The 20,764-nt window shown below is 37.4% G+C and overlaps 1 protein-coding gene across 4 annotated transcripts in view; it reads right to left on the bottom strand.

Moving 5' to 3' along the window:
* Nucleotides 1-20,764, bottom strand: part of LOC110166534 (plakophilin-4) — a 223,403-nt gene that overhangs the window by 159,621 nt on the left and 43,018 nt on the right. For 3 of the 4 annotated variants that reach the window (XM_020931788.2, XM_020931786.2, XM_020931785.2), the window contains exon 2: nt 15,426-15,559. In XM_020931788.2, coding sequence (XP_020787447.1) covers nt 15,426-15,554 — 129 coding nt within the window. In that variant the 5' untranslated portion in view covers nt 15,555-15,559. Of the gene's footprint in view, nt 1-8,136; nt 8,297-15,425; nt 15,560-20,764 lie in introns of those variants that run through there. The other variant, XM_020931789.2, reaches the window with a different exon arrangement.

The following is a 20,764-nucleotide window of genomic DNA, read 5'->3' on the forward strand; positions in this document are numbered from 1 at the left end:
GGGAAAAGCTTAATATACCTGTTAGCCCCATTACTGGCGCATTACATATGGCGCAACCAAACAGCAGTGATTGGTTAAAGGAAAAAAAGTACCTGCCTACTGTAGAGCAAATGAATTCTAACGCTGCGAGGTTAGACAGTTTTTAAGAAGTGAAACCGGATGATGAATCAGGCTAGATATCTCTGACCAGTATCTCTAAATAACACACAGATACAGGCCTACACTTCAGTATAATAATCATCTAACATGAGAATACATATGATCATGTTACATAATTGTAGTTCAGAGTTGTTTAGCATGTATTAGCATATGTTATATGGTAATACATGCTAAAATATTTTTCACTGGTAGAAAAGCGAGTATTCTTCTACTAAATGTCCAGCACTCTTGCCTTACAGGAAGAGGGTCTCGGGTTCTATGCCGGTTTCAGGACTGTAGCTATTCCAAGGGCACTCTAGCCTTTTGTGCAGGGGCTCTATTTTCCAGAGCACTCTCCTCCCCTGCAGTGGTCCGGCCCCATCGGGCACACAGTTGACAGTAGCGATGATTGTAGCTGTAATGGTGATGAAGCGGACAGTGACGATGATGCTTCTGAACAGCGTGGGGAGGAGGGGTTGGGGGGGCGGATAAGGGGTAGTCCCACGGTTCAGAGACAGCAGCGTGCCAACCTTGATGCCACAGTCTTTTGGCACACACAGGGGCCGATTATCTCCTCTTTCTCCTCTGTTTTTCTCCAGCGCTGACAGGCCTTTACAGCACCACTCACAGGTGACAGCCTCTCTATGCTACCTTTCCCCATTACGCTGCTGTGCTTTTGGGTTTTGCCCACCGCCCTGTGAAAGTCCAATTTTGAGATCTGAGATGAAAAATGGAGTATTCTGTAAAGACGTTAGCAATATTTACAAATGTTTAAAATGTAAGTTATTTATAGCATGGCTTAAATCACATTATTAAAGGTCCCTTATTATGCAAAATTGACTCTTGTGAGCTTTAAGTTGTATTATAATGCTGATACCTCAAACTAAATATGCAGGATTTGTGTGTTAAACATGTACAAATGAAACAAAACAATTCCAGGTATGTGGATAAGGAAACAACGTTATAAAATAGATTAGGAAATGCAACAAGGATAGAATTTACACATCAGATGCCACTTGACAAAACACTTTTACTTTGTTACTGCTGACAGTTTTTCTACTCATTTGAAGAGTTCATTTGCATTACATGGCTCCTTGATCAAATCTACATAATTTCAATGATAATATATGAGATGGTAACACAAAGAAAAACACTTTGGCAATTCCAACCTTAACAAGACTTTTTGTCACAACAATTTCAGCAAGAAGAAAAGGGATCACATCAGCAAATCCTTTGTCATTGCAACGTCGTAAAGCAAATGTACAAAGGCGACTTTATAGAGATGTACCACCAGGAAAGCAGATATTAATGGACAACAATAACCAAATATTGTGATATCGTATTGTCAAAAGTCTCAGTAATATCGTGGGCTGTCACAATATTTAAAATCACAAGTTCCTTTGCTTAAATGCATTTTTTAATAGTAGCAATAGCTAATAAAGATTGTGAACTACATTTCCCATGATTCATTTCAGCGCAAACAACATGAAGTTATATGTTTTTACTTGAATTCTTGGGATTATGATGGGAATAATTCACACCAAAATCTTGTCAGGGTATTTTAAAAGCAAAAACGTGTCCTATCTACAATTATATCAGCCTCTTCTAAATATCACAATAAATATCATACCGTGAGATGCATATCGTGATAATATCTTACCGAGAGATTTGAATATCGTTACATCCCTAATGGATAGTTATTTAAAAGGTGGTTATTGATAAGATATTATAAACCTGTGTGCATTTGTGTCATTGATTTGAATCATGTTTATGTGCTGTTGTTGTTTTTTATTTCATTTTTTATTTCACTTCAATGTTTATAAAGAAAAACTTTAATATTAATATGAAGGCCGATACTGCTACAAAAGTAAATGGCGTAGATGAAATACTGTAATGTTAAATGCTTTGAATGTCTTTACAAGTAGAGAGACTATATGTTGGGCTTTCTTAAATGTTGAAATGTTAAAAAATAAAGTAACCAACGCTAACACTGCAATATTGTTCTCTATAAATATGGTGATAAGAACAATTATGTAATATATCCTTTCACATCCTCTCCCATCACTTCAGTTCTTTATATTTCTCTCACTCCCCTCTGAACATTGCATCTCTCCTTCACCTGGTTGCTTGGGCTCACTTGAATCCGCCTCATACTCGTCCAGCTCCCCCGTAGGGTAATTGCTTAGAGCCAGGCTTCCATTTTTATGTCTCTAATCGAGGCCAGAATGCATTCGGCTCCAGATTTCACCTTGCCCATGTGACACCGGCAGCAGAAGCAGCACTGGGGAGAGGAGGCTGATAAGGCTCAAAGGAGAGGAGAAAATCACTAGTCGATTGTAATTAGAGGCCTTATTTCGCCCAAGGAGCAGGGACACCCGAGGAGAGCGTTTCAACCTTCCTTTAAAGCTTCATGCACCACAGAGGATTGGTGCAGGTACTAGAGCTACTAGAAGATTACATTACATTTACATGACGCAGTAGAGGTGAGTGATACTGACTAAAAGGTCTGCGCTGAAGTTCAAGTATCGAACCAAATGTGAATGAACTAGAAAATTTAAAAAAAGAAAATAACAGAAATACCACCTTATTTAATCAATAACATTATTTTCTTCATTTAAAAATACTGCAGAACATGTGTTATTCTTATTGCACATATTTTTGATTGTTCAATAATGGGAGCCAAACAGTGAGTGGAGTCGTGCAATAATGGGAACTGTGCAATGAATGGAGTGTGCAATAATGGGAGCTGTGCAAGGAACGAAGTGTGCAATAATGGAAACGGTGTAATGAACGAAGTGCGCAATAATGGGAACTGTGTAATGAGTGGAGTGTGCAGTAACGGGAACTGTGCAATAAATGGAGTGTGTAATAATTGGGAACTGTGCAAAAATGGGAATTGGTGTAACGAAGTGGAGTGTGCAATAATGGGAACGGTGTAATGAATGGAGTGTGCAATAATGGGAACTGTGCAATAAGTGGAGTGTGTAATAATTGAGGACTGTGCATTGAATGGCGTGTGCAATATTTTATTGTTTGCCCCCCTGTGACTCCAGCCCCTTTGGACAACAAATGAAAATTATCTTAAGGTTACAATCCAGTGTGTTTACATTCATGTTGTGTCAAGTTTGTCCATTAATATGCTCTGTCCCAATCAAGTAAATAAATAAATATTCAGGCTGGGTTCTTCTCTCAAACAGAAAACACTTTGTTCTACCTTGTGATGTCATGTGGTAATACAGAAAGTACTCCACTGTGTTTTTAAACTCCATACAGCTTCACTAGAATTATTTGGATAATTTCAGCCCTGGAATTGTCAATCTCTACTAAACGAAAGTAAAAAAGATAGACAGACTAATAATAAAGGATTACTCAAACATCTGCGAATGGAACAAAACACAACTCTGGGTATGTTTTGCAAAGATAATATTCTAACATGGATAAAAGCTCACAAGAGTCAATTTTGCGTAATACAGGACCATTAAACTACTCCGGAAACTTCCACTTTTATTATTTTCCCAATACTGTTCATACTTCAATACCATTTGGGTCTCAATATGTCTGAAACCTACACTTTCCCCTCAAACCAAATGTCTCTGGCTTCATTAAAACAAGATGGAGAAGTATTTCGAGAGGCTAATATTCCAGCCAACTCTTCAAGCTTTAAAGAGGGGGCTTGGATTGTGGTACTCCAGCCAAGGTCAGCCCTGAGCCATGCAGAAGGCAAGAAGTCTGTCGAAAAATGCCCCACTCAGAGGAGCAGGGGGCAGGATTTTTCATGTGTAATGGACTCTCCAACGAGAATATTCCTCCGTGGAGTTTTGGGAAGGAGGCAGAGTATAGAGAAGCAATGGAGCAGTGAGAGAGGAGGTTTGTTTGCTGGTCTCTGTGGTACAAATAAGCATGTCCAGGCACAGCTAATGACAGCATTACACAGTGGGAGAAGCCTGGTGATAAGAGGGTAAGACGGGAAAACACCAAACACTGTTACCAAGCACATTGACCACGTAAATGTCCATGTAGTCCAATAGCACCAACATCGCTGCCAAAGATGAATCAGTGTAGCTGTTTTCACTAATTATAGAATAACATAAAATTATGAGTTAAAGGGCCCATATTATGCTGTTTTCTGATCTATGTTATAATGTTGTTTCTTCATCACAAACAGACCTGGAGCTAAGGCTGTGCAATTAAATGAATTTTGATCGTGATTTCGATTTGCGTGTCAAACGATCTCCAAACTCATAATCAAGTTGAAATGATTTAGCTTGAAGTTTATTTTGGGATATTTTTATATAGATAAGAAAATTTATTTTATTTCAGAGATTGTAGAACAGCTGGAAATATAGTTTATTTTGGTTAGATTTATGTTTTTCTATGCCTTAGTTCATGTTCAAAGTATATTTTATTCATTTTATGGGTTTATATATCGCAAAACTGCTCTACGGTTCATATTTGTAGCCTATATTTACTTTCAGTTTGAAAGTTTTGCATAAATTATCAATAACAATGAGAGAGAAATGCTGAATAAATGCATCGTGTAACAAAAAAATAATCGTCTGAATAATCATGATTTCAATATTGACCAAAATAATTGTGATAATGATTTTTTTCCATTATTGAACAGCCCTACCTGGAGTTGTGTTTTGTTTCATTCACACATGTTTAACACACAAACCCTGCATATTTAGGCTTAGAGTTTTTTTCTCAAATTGAAAACACTCTGTTCCACCTTGTGATGTCATGTCGTAATACAGGGAGTGCTCCACTTTGTTTTTAAACTCCATACACCTTCACTAGAATCATTTGGATCATTTCAGATCTGATTGCCTGTCTCCAATGAGCTGTTAACTTGAAAACTACCACTTCATGACATCACAAGGTGGAACAGAGCACTTTGAGTTTTGGAGATATAGACAGATTAACAAAGCATGTTTGTTTTTGATGAGGTAACATTCTAATATGGCTTGATGCTCACAAGAGTCAATTTTGCATAATACAGGACTTTTAACAGGTTTTATAACACACTAACTGTTCACTTTTCATATAAAGGGTTCAAACAGTGACTTATGCTACTGTAATTTGTGCCAGGGTTGAAGCAGATGCCCTTACAGACAACCAACCAGCCACAAAATTTAATCACCTAGTCGTGGATTAGAAAATGTGCCTGCTACACCCTCCTTTTTTGCCTTTGTGAATCGGTATTGGGCATGTTACAACAGAGCACTGGATACTTGGACATTACGACATTATCCTTAAAAGGTTCTATATTACGCAAAATTGATTCTCGTGAGCTTTTAGCCGTGTTATAATGTTACCTTCTCAAAACAGAGCTGGATTTGTGATTTGTTTCATTCACAAATCTTTGAGTAACTTTTATTATTGGTCTGTCTTTATCTGCAAAGCTCAAAATGCTCTGTTTGACCTTGTGATGACATAATGCAGTAGTTTTCAAGTTCACAGCTAGTTTTTTTCAGTAGAGATTGGCAAATCCAGGACTGAAATTATCCGAATGATTGTAGAGAAGGTGTACGCTGGAGCACTTTCTAAATAGGGTTCTGTTTGAGAGAAGAACTTAGCCTAAATATGCAGGATTTGTGTGTTAAAAGTGTGAATAAAACAAAACGTAACTCTAGGCGTGTTTTTAAGCAAGCAATAACATTATAATAGATCAAAAAACAGTGTAATATGGGCCCTCTAACCAAACATATGTCCCATAAATGTAGATTCATCTTTGTAAAACTTCAAATCTTCTAGACTGTTTTAAAAATCTACTATAAACGTTGGAGGATCAAGATAAAATTTCTGTCTCAGCTTGCACAAGTTTCATTGTAACTGCAAAAAGTGCTCACTTAGAGAACCTGCTTTGTGCTGCGGTTGCATTGTATTCTATTGTAAACCGAGTGGGAGAAACCCCTTTGACTGAAGCCAATAATAACAAACTCTAGCTTTCTTCTTTTGAAAAACTCAAAAACTGGCTGCAGGCCTGACCTACAAGACAGACAATTAAAACAGACATAAATTCTAAATAAAAGTCAAGTGTTGCTCAAGGCTAAATTACCCACTCAATATTGAAATAAATGTAACAGCTCAGTCTTAAAATGTATGTCACTCAACTTAAAAGCACAAGATTTACAAAGCAAGTCAAATCCATGCCATTAGTGATGGTACTTTTGGCTCTTTCATGCGATCAAAATCTATTGGATCTATTCGTTTCAAAGAGACATGGAAAAGTCTGGCTCTTTTTTTTATATGCATTTATATGACAGGCCAACGTGATAACTCATTTTATCTACAAACTAATCACAGAGAGAAACAGCCTGGATTTGATTCAGCTGTTCAAACAGAAAGTGGAGATGTGTTTAAAAGAATAAAAATAAAAATAATAATGAAATAAAACACAGCACTTCAAAAAGGCTATTATGATGATACCAAATATGTTTTTCAGAGAAGGCTCAACAGTAGGGATGTAACAATAACCAAAATATCGTCAAAAGTCTCACAATAATATCGTGGACTGTCATAATATATCGAAATCCAAGTTTCTTTGCTTGAATTCATGGTTTTACAGTAGCAACAGCTTATAAACATAGGAAACTACATATCCCATGATTCATTTCAGTGCAAACAATATAAAGAAATATGTTTTTTACTTCAATTCTTCGGACTATGACGGAAATAATTCACACCAAAATCTTGTCAAGGTATTTTAAAAGCAAAAAAGCTTCCTATCTACATATATCGCAGTAAATATCGAACCTTGAGATGTATGTCGTGATAATATCCTACCGAGAGATTTGGATATTGTTACACCTTACTTAATTATGTTGCTTATTATGCTTCTGTGCTGATTCAAAGTTAAACAACTAGTGGTGTAACGATATCAAAGTCTTACGATATGATATCGTCACGGTATGAACCTCACGGTACAATAGTTATTGTGATATCGTGGGAAAGCTCATGATATGGTGGGGAGGCTCAGGATTAGGAATGTAACAATATTGAAATCTCTCTGTATGATATTTTCACGATATACATCTCACAGTACGATATTTATTGCGATATTTTGTGGAGGCTAAACTCTTAAAATGCCTTGACAAGACTTAACCCAAAGAACTAAGACTTAAAAGTGCATAGAACTGTTATTTCTTCTTGTAATCTACACTGAAATGGAGCAAAGGATCATGGTTTATGTAGTTCTCTCTCTTTTTTTAGTCATTGCTGCACCATAACTCTTAATTTAGGCAAAGAGACTTGTAATTCAATATATTGTGATGATCCACGATATTATTGTGAGAACTCTGACAATACGATATCACGATATTTCGGTTATTGTTACATCCCTAAAACCACCGTAAAAATACATGAAATGAGAAAGAAAAATATTCAGTTCTTTTAAACAAATGAGATCTGACTCAAACCATTCACTATAAGCAACCGACTGTCAGGTCACATCACTACTTAAAAAAACACAAAACTTCAATAACATTTAAGATATAATTTAAGATAACAGGAAAAAAGTAGGTCTCATAAGCCACCCCTTTGGTTAAATATGAAATTAACTGAATCATGACAAAGATGGATAATCTCAACTGTTAATTATGCATAAGGCTCTGGGGACATGACTGCTAAAAATAGTCAAAGAAGAAGTCATAGATTAATATATGACATGAGTAGGTGGCTGAGGAGCTAAAAATTGTCTCGGCAAAGGTTCATTTTCAAGATATTTAGAGCCAGACAGCAATTTACCAACTTTCAAACGTACACCTAAACCCTATTGTATCCTCACAATGATCGCTTTTGCCTTCAGGGACGGGAAGAAAAGCACACAAACCTACTACAATGCGCTGCTTTCAGAGTTGGTGCATGTGTGCGTCCTTGTATGGGCAAAGCCAGACCAGCTATAACATATACAATGACAAAGTGTTTAGAAAGCAATGTGTGAAACTGATAGACCCAGTAAAAATCCTGCAAAAAGTAACTCAAAACGCAAAAACTCACCCGTATTCCCACTCATGTTACACCTCTACTCCACAGCCAACTTCTGTGCTCCTATAACAAAACCGGATCTCTTGAAAGTTCCATAACAATCGCAGGAAGAGCTCAAGGAAAGTTGTAGTTCATTGTGCATATTTCTGCAAGTTAAATCCGTAGTCTGTTTAAATCCGCGTAAAAAAAAAGGTGTGAATGTAGTCCGCTCCCAGCTGCTCCGAGGCACAGCTCCAGTCTGTCAGTGTGAGAGGGGAAAGCAGCGGCGGATGACTGGCTCTTCCTGATCTCCTGCTTGGATATGTGCTCCGACCGGATGAGCCACCAGGAAAGGAAGTGACATCACCAGGTGCTCCCCTCCTTCCTTCGAGACTTCCTTCCACTTGGAAAAAAATAGGCACTTTCCTGTCAAACACTCGAGTGCAGCAGTTGAGGAAGTAAAAGTAATGCTGGTTTAAGTTTTGGTTGACAAATTACACCACTGATTTTCAAAGTTTGTGATGAAGAAAGTTGTTGTGAATGTAATGTTTGAAATAGATTAAGTTATTTTCATTTCAGATCAGTGATGAAACTTGCAAGTGTTTTCTTGTTGAAGCTCAAAGCATAATCCACTTGCATATTTTCCAACTGAGTTAGAGACAAATACGTACTTGAAAATAGGGTTGTTCCAATATTGGCAAACCGATACCACTGTATTTTCTTGAATGAATTTCAAAGCGCACTTAAAATCCTTTAATTTTCTCAAAAATCGACAATGCGCCTTTACAATCCAGTGTCTTATGTATTAATTCTGGTTGTGCTTACTGACCTCAAATCGTTTTTATGTGGTACAAAAATCTATCAAAATGTTTTAACCAACTTTGGTGAGATACGAAGCCACACCGCTTGATGGATTGTCGGAGCATTACAATGACCGTAGACAGGAGCCTCGCGGAGTTAGTGAGTCGTGTCCTTTAGTCTGACAGAAACTGACCGCATCAGCGCACAAAGAGTGAGCCGTTTTTCAGCGCTTATAGTTTATCCATGTGGTTTTTAAGTTTCATTTTTTGTAAAAACGTGAACAAATGTGCGCAAAGCTAGATTAAACACATTATTACTCAATGTAAATTTGAGTCCTCCTCGTTGGAAATAAAAATCTATACTTAAGTTATCCACCCACATTCACATTCATAACACACATTCACCAAGACAGGGAGGGAACACCGAACACCAATTACGCCACGATCTGCCAATGGATCGTGGACGCCTGGGCTGAAGAATCAGTCTCAAGTGTCGCCCGTTTGTTTTACTTAATGCGCCTTATAATATATTTAGCTCTTTGATACCTTCATTTAGCCTTTAGTGTGGGCGTTCAACATAGTAAAATAATGACAGAGTGTAGTCCTACAACAATTCTAACACAGACTTTGTTTACTCTGCATAATTAGCCATGTGCTCTGTTGGCCTCAGCTGTAACCACTTTAATCCTCAAAATCTGTTATTCTTGTACATTTTTTTTAGAGATAGTAGATTTATGTTTTGCTCTTGTATTGTTACAAAACTAATTAGCCGTAGTTTACTTCTTCACACTATGCGGTATCAGACTAGTATCAGTATCAGACTGGTCTTGTATCTGCGAGTACACTAAGGCCAAGTATAGGATTAAAAAAAATAATGGTATTAGAAGAACATTACTTGTAAACATTGAATAACAAGAGGAAGGAGGAGGAGGAGGCAGGAAGGGGAAATAAAGGATTTTTACAGTCATAAAGTGCGCATTATGAATCATAAGAAGAGAGTAGAGTTTGAATAGCCGTAGCAACAATAGCAAAGCATGAAAAAGTGGACTTAAATAGAAGGATTATGCAACGTGTGGGTGAGTCTAAGATAGCCGTCACGTCTTGTTTTTGAATATAAACGATTCATTTTATCAATGTTGGGTTGAGTTGTTATGGTAAATGGTAACTGGTCACATTTTTATAAAGCGCTTTTCCACCTTCAAGGCAATCAAAGCGCTTTACAACAAGGAAACACTCACCCATTCACACACATTCATACACCAGTGTACGCAGACACTGGGAGCGAGGTGCGTTAAGTGTCTTGCCCAAGAACACAACGACAGCATTCATCTGTGGGAGCTAGAATCACAGCAGCCCAACCTGTGGGGTCAGTGGATTTGACCGCTCCAATGATGTTTGGCAGGATTTGAACCGTAAACCTTCGGATCAGTGGACAAACGCTCTACCAACTGAGCTACTGTAAAGTTACTTCAAGGACTTTATTTAGAAATGGAATCTGAGCGCACACAATGAAGAGCAGATGAATCTCTATTAGTGTATGCACAATGTTTAAATAAAGCAACATTATCTGCTCAGTGAAAGCTGCTTGTGTACACATGTTCTGGACTGTGGCACACCGATGCAGATTATGTTGTTACCTGTGCCAGTGACTTGTATTATGAAGATAACACCTGAACTTGCATTTATTTTTCCAAATAAAACCTCGCCCTGAAGAGGCTTTCACAGTCTTACAAAGCTTTTTGAAATAGTGATTTGTCTCAATGACAAACTGCTTACATGGCAACATTTCTTACTGGAAACTATGGGCCTTTTGTTGCGTTTTAAGAGAATCATTTACACAAGAAAGAACTCGTTGGGAAGGCCTCCAGAACTGCCAAAGCGCTGTCAACCAAAGTTATACAATCCAAACAACAAGTTTCCCAGCAATACAAAATAAAATGTTGATTTGACTATTAGTAGCCTGTTTATACTGGCTTCCTAACTTTAGTCTTAACCCTATATCCATGACCTTTATTCTACATTTAGAGTAATTGCTAATAAGTAAATAGCAGTGGGCAGAGATCAGCGCAAGTGAACACATACTTTTTCTGAACACTCAAACCTTAAATTCAAGCCAATACAGGATTACATGAATGAATCAATCAAAATCCAACTCTGAATATGAGAATGACAAGAGAACTTTGTTATAATACAGTTAAAAACACAGGTCAAGTTTACATGATATGTCTCCTGAACTAGACTTAAACAGACTGTTTATTTTGTGTGTCACCACAAGAGCATTATTTCTGTCTAGGTCTGTGGTGATAAATACTATATCACCTTATCGCTCAGTATGTAACAGATGGAACTATAATTTTTGGGGGTCAATATTTCTCGTGGGGGCCTTTTTCTTTGCAGTAGTGGAAAAAATGTGGTTATTTTTAGGTACGATAACATTTGAGCTGGAAAAGGTTGAATAAATAACTTCTATGACTTATTATGGAGACAAACTAACTACTGTATTTTTCAGACTATAAGTCACACTTTTTTTTCATGGTTTAGGTCCTACGGCTTATACATTAACATTTTCACAGCCGTGAGAAGGCACTCTAGGCTTGTGCGCCAGTATCTGCTGCTCCTATTACTCCTGTACCACTGCCACTTGGCTCTACTGTGCATGTCTCCTGCAGAAAGAGCTGCTGTCCTGTCTGGGATCATGTCAGTCGATGGCACCATTACTTCTGTACCAGTTTAAACAAACTTATTAAGACTGAGAGGAATGAACACAAATGCTCCAAAAGAGAAAATCATATTTTGCAGATTACAAGCTGCAAATAGCGAAATATTCAGACAAAAACTGATTGAGCAGCAGAAAGAAAGTTTGGAGTGAGTGAGAAATTTGTGACAACTGGAAGGGTGCAGCATGCAACTTTCTTAGAAGTCAAATCCAATGACTTCTAAGAAAGTTGCAAAAGAAAGTGACAAAGTCTGAACTTCAGCGACAACAAAAACCATCCTTCACAAAGGAAGTGGCGCTCCGTTTACCTCTGGAGGTCGTGGAGTTGCTCAAAAGTGACACAGAGGATGAAAAATTCAATGGATTTAGTGATTTGGAATGAGATGAATAGTTTGCTAAACTTGTTATGTTCTGTTGTTTATGCTCTAGTTATCTAAATAACTAAATATATTACTTTAACAGCCTTTTTTACCTCCGCCAAGGAGGTTATGTTTTTGCCGGCATTTGTCTGTTTATTTGTTTTTGTTTGTTTGTTTGTTTGTCTGTTAGCAACATAACTCAAAAAGTTATGGACCGATTTTGATGAAATTTTCAGGATTTTTTGGAAATGTGAAAAGGAAGAACTGATTTCATTTTGGGGGTGATCCGGAAGAAATCCTGGATTCTGGATCACTTTGAAATTTTAGTTAACATTGTGGTAAATGGGGCCAAAAATTTTGTTTCTCAATATCTCAATTAATTATTGACCAAACCCCATGAAATTTGACTCAGGGATGGACAATGGGATCCTCTTTCATATTCCAAATTGAAAGATACGAGACAAATATTTATGGAAAACACAATTAATATGAGGGGGACTGTAGTCCTTGGCGGAGGTCTGCGCTCTCTGAGTGCTTTTCTAGTTTCTTCTTCATTACACATTTTTTAGCTGGTGTGACTTATATTCTGGAACCACTTGTAGTCCGAAAAATATGGTACTTACAAAGTTGTATTCTGTTACTTCATTATTACAGTTCATATTTTTAGCAACCATGATGTAGAGTAGGCCAAAACTCCTCTAATGTACACAGAGAATATTATTTGACCAAAAAAAAAACACCTTAATTTTATTGAAATTATGTTGAAAGTATCAGAAAAATGTGTTAATAAAAGTATAAATTGGTCCTTTTTCATAGAAGTCTCCATAGTGTAATGTCATCAGCGTGGGACTCTCTAAAATAGAACTCTATACTTCCTGTAATTTTCAACATATTTTTCAACTTTTCTTCACAAACTACTTCTCAGTTGGTGTAAAACGATCATTCATATTTACAACAGGTATTACAGCACCAGATTAAGTAGAAATTAGAGAATGATCTAAACCTGTCTTACGCACTTTCAGAAACACTGTATAACACAATTCAAAGCTCGTTATTGTGAAGTTCATTTGTGTGTACACGTGTTACTATCATTTCCTGAGGCGAGCCAAAAATAAATACATATTCTATTTCATTAGCACCGCAAATGACCCAATAGTCCGGGCAGAGTCATTTACAAGTGCTAATAAACCATTTACACCCATAATATGAGCCCTCATTTAGCTCCGGAACCATCTCTTAGACATCAGCCCTGGGGCACAGCAGAGACAAACACGAGTGAAACCAGAGGGGAAGAGAAAGTGTATGACTGAAAGGGGAGAGGATGAATCAAAGAGACAGGCCCGGGTGGACTGAGTCAGAGGGCACGTCCTACCACAGCCTCTCCACAAACACAGCTCAATATTAGCTCCCTCTTCACTCCGCGGCGGCCACCAACAACAAAGTCCAATTCGTTTTCTTTTCCACGAGGAAGTCTGCCATTGTGGGGTTTTCGATCTCCAGATATTTCGTCCTCTCTTACGCACAAATAAAAGCAGTTTTTCCATTTCTTTTCGCACCAGTGAGTAGACCAAGTGATTATAGCCACAACAAAAAAGAAAAACTAATAATAATTCATGTCAGTCTGAGTAATCGGAAATTCTGAGACTGATGTTGCCTTGTTATCCAGTCTTATCCAGTGTATTTCTTTTTATCTTATGTCAATTTCTGTTGGATCTCTAAAGCATTTGAATGAAGATGGAAAAATTGCTAAACACTCACAATGAAAAGCAGAAGACAACATCTCATGCACTGTCTCTAATCCAACAAAAAATTAAAGCAACCAGATCCAACTGGTACAAGACCTGTCATTGTAACATTTTATTTGCACCAAATAAATATCAAGGTACATCATTTGTGTGTGTTTAATTGCAGCATTTTATTATTGATATGGATGCATGAACACAATACTAGTATCAGAGCTCTAGCCAGGCTGGTGCCACCTAGTGCCTCCGCTCAATTTCATTTCTCTACAGCACAGGTGTCAAACATGCGGCCTGGGGGCCAGATCCGGCCCTCCAAGACCTTTAATCTGGCCCTCGGCTGATTTTCTACTAAAATATTTTAATTCTATTTTTTATTAAAATCTTGTTAATTTTCTGTGGTGTTTATCACAGCGGCGTCTCCAGCGTCTCTGTACGTGGCCCCTCCCACCAGAGCAGCACAAATGAAGATTTGTCTCTTTCCAAACGCTCTTAAAGGACGATCGTTTTGACTGTTGACCGTGACACCCTCATCAGCAAAATGTCCAACATGAGAAAAGTGGAGCCGAGTGCAGGATTTTCTTAAAGTTTCAGGTTGTTCATAATATTATAAATATTTTGAAAACAAGAGTTCATCAATAAAAAAAGATTTGTGTTTCTCTGCACAAATATTTGAACTTATTGTTTTTTTGTGGGGTTTATATGACATGAGTTTTCTGATCCGGCCCCTTTGGGATCAAAGTCGGTTGGATACGACCAGACCAAAATGAGTTTGACACCCCTACTCTACAGTGACTAGGTCAGGAATCGGAATACAATAGACGGTTTGCAAGAACCCCGGAAGTTGTAGACCGCGCACCGGCCAATCAGTGAAGAGCTGTGAAGATGGCAATTACTTTGACACCACTGAGTTTTCTGGTGCATTACATACGTCTCGATCAAATAGCAGCGATTGGTGAAATAAGAAAGTTACCCACCTACCGAAAAGAAAGAACAAATCCTAATGCTGCAAGGTCAGACGGTTTCCACGAAGTAAAACCGGCTTATCAATCAGGCTATCAGAGATCTGGACTGATAGTGAAATTTTGGTGGATCGAATATCGGCTTCCAAGATATCGGTTCAGTCAGTATCCCATTTTGGTCTATAAATAAGTGTAATAAGAGAATTTACTGGACAATGTTGGCCCAAAACATCTCAAAACATAATATTAAAGCTGTATTTTTACAAAGCCACATTTGGATCTTTTTTTTACCTTATGCAGTTTGTGTTTAAAGGAAATTAATTTTATTTTCAGTCTCTCTCCTGCTATCGGCTGATACTGGGTATATGCAGATACTTAAAACCAAAGTATCTGCATCAGTGTCAGAACAGAGAAACATCGGTGCATGAATAATTATTGCAGATAACATTTTCCTGTACAATTTTATGATTCTAAAATGTTTACTATCCTCCTAAAATGGCCCAGTTATTATGAAATAGTAATATTTTCTGTAGCACTTCAAATGTTTTTTTCATGACAGACTTAACTGCTGCAAAGTCAGATTTTAAGCTTGTGGAAAAACAACTACAGCACAACACATCACAAGATCTATTCAGCCTTCTGCAGCTTGATTTCAGATTTGATAGCAGAAGTGCGACCACACCAAACTCCATAGCTTCTCCATTTAGCTATAATGTACCTCTACTGTACGTGAGAAGTGTCTGTACCTGCTCTTTGACGGAGGCCAGGATGTTGTTGGCGGTGGTGTCCTTCTCCATACTGCTGCTGCGCCCCGTGGGTCTGATCTTCAGCACAGGACCCTCCTCTGTGCCAGGGCTCTGCTCAGGAGCGGGCATTCCTCCTGTTTCCAAACAAACAAAACAAGGATTCATCAGAAACATCACCCCAGGGCAAGCTCTTGTCCAGATTAGAATACTGGCTGGAACTGAAACCAGGCCTACATGTTGATAACTCCTACTTTTTTGTTTTTAATTTTATAGTTTGTTCAATTTTTCCACAACACTTGAAACTCAACCAAAAGATTTTAGAGGCACGCGAAAATGTAGTCTGAATATAGTGATCAACGTAATGCAAAACATCCTCAAAGAATCAGATCAAAACAAAACACTTTTAGATGTAACCAAAAATCTGAAATCGTAAGCATGAAGATCTGAAAATATTTTGAAAAAACATACACGCTAAGGATGTAACGATATCCAAATCTCTCGATATGATATTATCACAATATGCATCTCAGGGTACAATATTTATTGCAATATTTTGGTATAATTGTAGATAGGATGCTTTTTTTGCTTTTAAAATACCCTGACAATATTTTGGTGTGAATTATTTCCATCATAATCCCAAGAATTCAAGTAAAAAACATAAAAAATGCATTTAAGCAAAGGAACGTGTAATTCGATATATTGTGATGCCCTATGATATTATTGTGAGACTTTTGAAAATACGATATCACGGTATTTCAATTATTGTTACATCCCTAATACATACTATCAGTGACAAATACCATGAGTAACAACTGAAATGTATAAATAAATAAATATACTTTATAATCTCAGTCTTGAAATTCTACTAGAAACAATAAAAATGAATAAACACTAGTTATATCTCTAAGAACTGCCCATAGAGTTAGAAGACCTACATTCTCAAAGTGCCTCCTACTGTACAGAGATAAATATAGTAAGACATTTTGGATATTTGGTCCAGGCTCCATTGAGAGCTCCGAGTCTGACGCTCTGTTAAACACAAGTCTAATTTGTTCACACATACCAGTCTCTGAGCACACACGTGGACACACACTCCTTCATATCAACACTGCTAAACCAACACGTCAAGATAAGCAGACGAGTGATTCTTAAAGGGCCAATATCAAACTGTTTTCTGATCTATTCTGATCCTCATCACGAACAGACCTGGGGTTGTGTTTTGTTTCATTCACACATTTAACACTAGAGATGTAACGATATCCACATTTTTTGGTCCGATATTTTCAACAATAAGCATCTCTCCGTATGATATTTATTGCGATATTCTGCCTTGACAAGACTTTGGTTCTGTCATAAACCAAAGACTTACAATCTAAAAGTGCTAAATAAGTTATTTCGTCTTGCAAATACAACTGAAACAGAGCAAAGGATCATAGTTGTTGTAGTTCCCTCTGTTTCTTTTAGCTATTGCTGCACCAAAACAATGAATTTAAGCAAAGAGACTTGAGATTCAATATATTATGATGATCCACGAAGTTATTGTGAGACTTTTGACGATACGATATCACGATATTTCGGTTATTGTTACATCCCTATTTAACACACAAACCCTGCAAATTTAGACTGAGTTCTTCTCTCAAACTGAAAACACTCACACACACTTACACTACAATCTGTTGGATGATTTCAGTCCTGGAGTTACATCTCTAAAAGGAGCTGTTAACTTAAAAACTACCACTACATGACATCACAAGGTGGAACCGAGTATTCTGAGCTTTGGAAATGTAGACAGACTAATAATAAGAGGCTACTCAAACATGTGTGAATGAAACAAAACACAACTTCGGGTATGTTTTTGAGGAGGTAAAACGTTCTATCATGGCTTAAAGGCGCATAAAAAAAAATGAATAAAAAAATAATGCCAACTATATCCTGGAAGACCCATCACACCCCGGTCACAAACGGGGCAGAGTTAACAATTTGGGGGCTCAACTTAACTTTGGGGCCCTCACTATAATGCACTGTTTTGTTGTTTTTTGTTTTTGTATTTTTTAATATTTATTGTCTGTTTTTCCCCATTATTCTTGAAGTATACACATCTCTATTTATTTTAATTATGGTGGATTGGAAACTTGTCTTATTAGTTACGAAGCCTACTAGATAATCAGAGCTGAAAGTAGTTTTATTTTTTTGCTACTACATTTACATTTTTGTTTACATACATTATATATGATTATGCTGTGATTATGTTCCAATCAGGGTCAAGCTGACTTGTCCATACTAACGTGAAGGGTGGGAATACTATTTTGATGCTGTTTTTTTTTTTTTGTTTAAAAGTAACTCACTCCCATTTAATGTCATACTGAGAGAAAATCTAATTTCTCTGAGGCCTCGGCCATTAGTGGTAATCGCAAGGGCAATTGTTTGGGGGCCCCTCCAGGTTCGCGGCCCTAAATGGCCGCCTAATTTTGCCTAATGGTAGCGCCGCCTCTGGTCATAAAGTCCATAAAAACCAAGACAAACAGACTACAAAACAGTTTTATCCACCAGTAATTATTTCACTAACTGGTGCTACCAAAGCATAGTTTTTTTTTACGTTTTACAGCTATGCATGTGGATGTGGATGGCTGGGATATGTGTGGGTGTGTGAGGTTTTTATGTAGTTTTTTTGTGTGTTTTTTTTAATGTCCATAGAGACTCTTATCTTTTTATCTTTGATTATTTATTGCTGCCTTTGCCCTGAACGAGGACTGCACTTAAATTTCATTGTATCTGTTACAATGACAATAAAGATATTCTATTCTGTTGTGTAACTTTTCCGGTGGAGGGTCTGTCAAATGTTTTTCTTCGTGGAGATGTTATTATTTTGTCTAAAATGTTTCACAGTATGGCATTACACCTTTCTGTCATCACAGAGACCAAACCAGACCAAATTACAGCTCAGATCTGTGGAGAGGTGACCCCGCTCACAGTCAGAATGTTGTTTTTCTAGTTTTTCTGAGCTATAAAACTACCTGTTATTTAATAAATGTAAGGTAGAGCTGTTTAATGTCATACTGTGGAACATTCCAGGCACAGCAATGACATCTATAGAAAAAAGAATGTGACGGACCCCCAACCAAAAAGTTATTTAAGCTACAACGCGCCTTTAAACCTCACAAGAGTCGAGTGTGTGTAATGCAGGACCTTTAAAAAAATAAATAAATAAAAAAATGGAAAATGCGGGCACTCGCTAACACCGGCTACAAGCAAACCCGCCCACACACGCCATATGCCTCAAAGAGAAAAGCTCCTCGGCTGTGACAGTGCAAACCAATGCCATATGGCCCTAAGACAACACCAGCGCAACCATGATTTAATGCAGTCACATAAAGTACACACAAACAGCATGAGTTGGATGGGAAAAACTAAAGCTTTCGGACCTGCTGCAGTGGATTTAACAAGACAAGACCTGGCGGGGAAATAGGAACAGTAAATGGCGTGATACTTGTTAGCGTTGTGTCCCTTTTCCGGTATTAGAATGTGAAATAGTCATGGCCTCATTATATCTGTTGACAGAAAGGGTCCCTGTACCTGGCTGGATGGTGAGTCAGACAGTTAGCAGCGGTGATGGCTAATAACACAGAGGAGAGCTTTGTGTCTACAGGGATTTTTTCACGGTGACGTTTACAACCTGCCCCGGCTACCACTGCTGTCAGCTCGGAGTTACATATCAAAACACATTCTAGCTGTTGTTTTGGCTACGGATATCACAGACTTTTTACAAGGTCTGACAGCCCAGCGAACTCTGGCGTAGTTGGGGAAATAGCGCTATGGGGAGAAAGGGGGAATTCAAATTAAAGTGACAATAAAGAATTCTAGACATACTTTGCAGCTACAGTCAAAGAAGTTTTCAAAATAGGGCATCTTTAGTTAGAAGAGTTGTCAAAAGTATCGAAAATCAGATACTGAAACTAGATACTCATTTGAATAGGTATCGAATGACTGAAAAAAGTTTCATTCACAGGACATAAATTAACCTTTCCTGAATAGCTTTAGAATGATCTTGAGGTGTGCCCATGGACCATGTTGAATTCTAGTCCAATGAGGTTCATTTGGTCTTCCAATAATTTATGCTGTTAGTTTCTTTTTTCTGTCAAGAAAAAAGAACCTAATAACATAAATGGTGATTTCTGTCATCTATTTTCATATATAAGGTGCACCGCATTATAAAAGTGCATTAAGCGAAACAAATGGACGACACGTGAGACTGATACTTTAGCCCAGGCGTCTACGATCCATTGGCAGATCGTGAATGTGGATTATGAATATGAATGTCGGTGGATCACTTAAGTATGTTTTATTATTTTCTACGAAGAGGACTCAAATATACTTTTTTGTTATACTTAAAACCACATGGCTAATTTGCATAAACTATAAGCTCTGAAAAAAAACAGCTTGTTCCATGTGCTGCTGAAGGTCATACGTATAGACTGTATATGTGAATGGACATACAGTATATTCTCTGTAACATTTCACTGATGTCATAAATGCCAACACAGAACTATACTTCGCCCTTTACTTTACTTTACTTTACTTTACTTTAGTTCGTAGTTTACCAAAGTCGTAATAAAACATTTTGATACATTTTTGAGCGCCGTGTACCACATAAAATCAGTTCGAGGTCAGTAAACACAACCAGAATTAATACATAAAGTGCACCGGATTATAAGGAGCACTGTCAATTTCTAAGAAAATTAAAAGGATTTTAAGTGCACCTTATAGTCCAAAAAATACGGTACACAGATATAACACCACATGGTAACACAAAAGAAAGTAGAAAGATGCCATTCTATTGTTATAAGAACCTTTAATCCTAAGTATCAAAATCAAGTTTCAACTGTTAGTATCATGAAAAGCTCTAGTAGTCCAAACAGAGACCAAAAGTATGTGAACAATTACCCCTTTCATGAGGTATTGTAAAGTTGGTGTTTGAGCATGAAGGCCATTCACCATGCACATTCCTACAGATAATCTCAAGTACAATGATGTCAACTGTCAATCAATTACACACCTGGAAGAACAAAACAAACGACATCAAAGCAATATTTTACCCGCTTCCTGTTGTGTTCATTTATAACAATAGTTTATAAAATAGTAGTTAATCACTGCATGCATTTGGCTGACACAAGTTTGGAAGTGAGCGTAGTTTTTCCTGTGGTAAAACTAGAACAGAAACTAGAGATAGATCAATATTTTAGCTTTTTAGTGTATACTATATTTCACAAAATTGACTCTTATGAGCTTTAAGACATGTTTCAGTTCCAGAGCTGAACATTTAAATTATAAACTGGCCAAAA

This window comes from Boleophthalmus pectinirostris, unplaced genomic scaffold (assembly GCF_026225935.1).
Source record: "Boleophthalmus pectinirostris isolate CB_2022bp ecotype Guang Dong unplaced genomic scaffold, ASM2622593v1 HiC_scaffold_1, whole genome shotgun sequence".
NCBI classification, from domain to species: domain Eukaryota; kingdom Metazoa; phylum Chordata; class Actinopteri; order Gobiiformes; family Gobiidae; genus Boleophthalmus; species Boleophthalmus pectinirostris.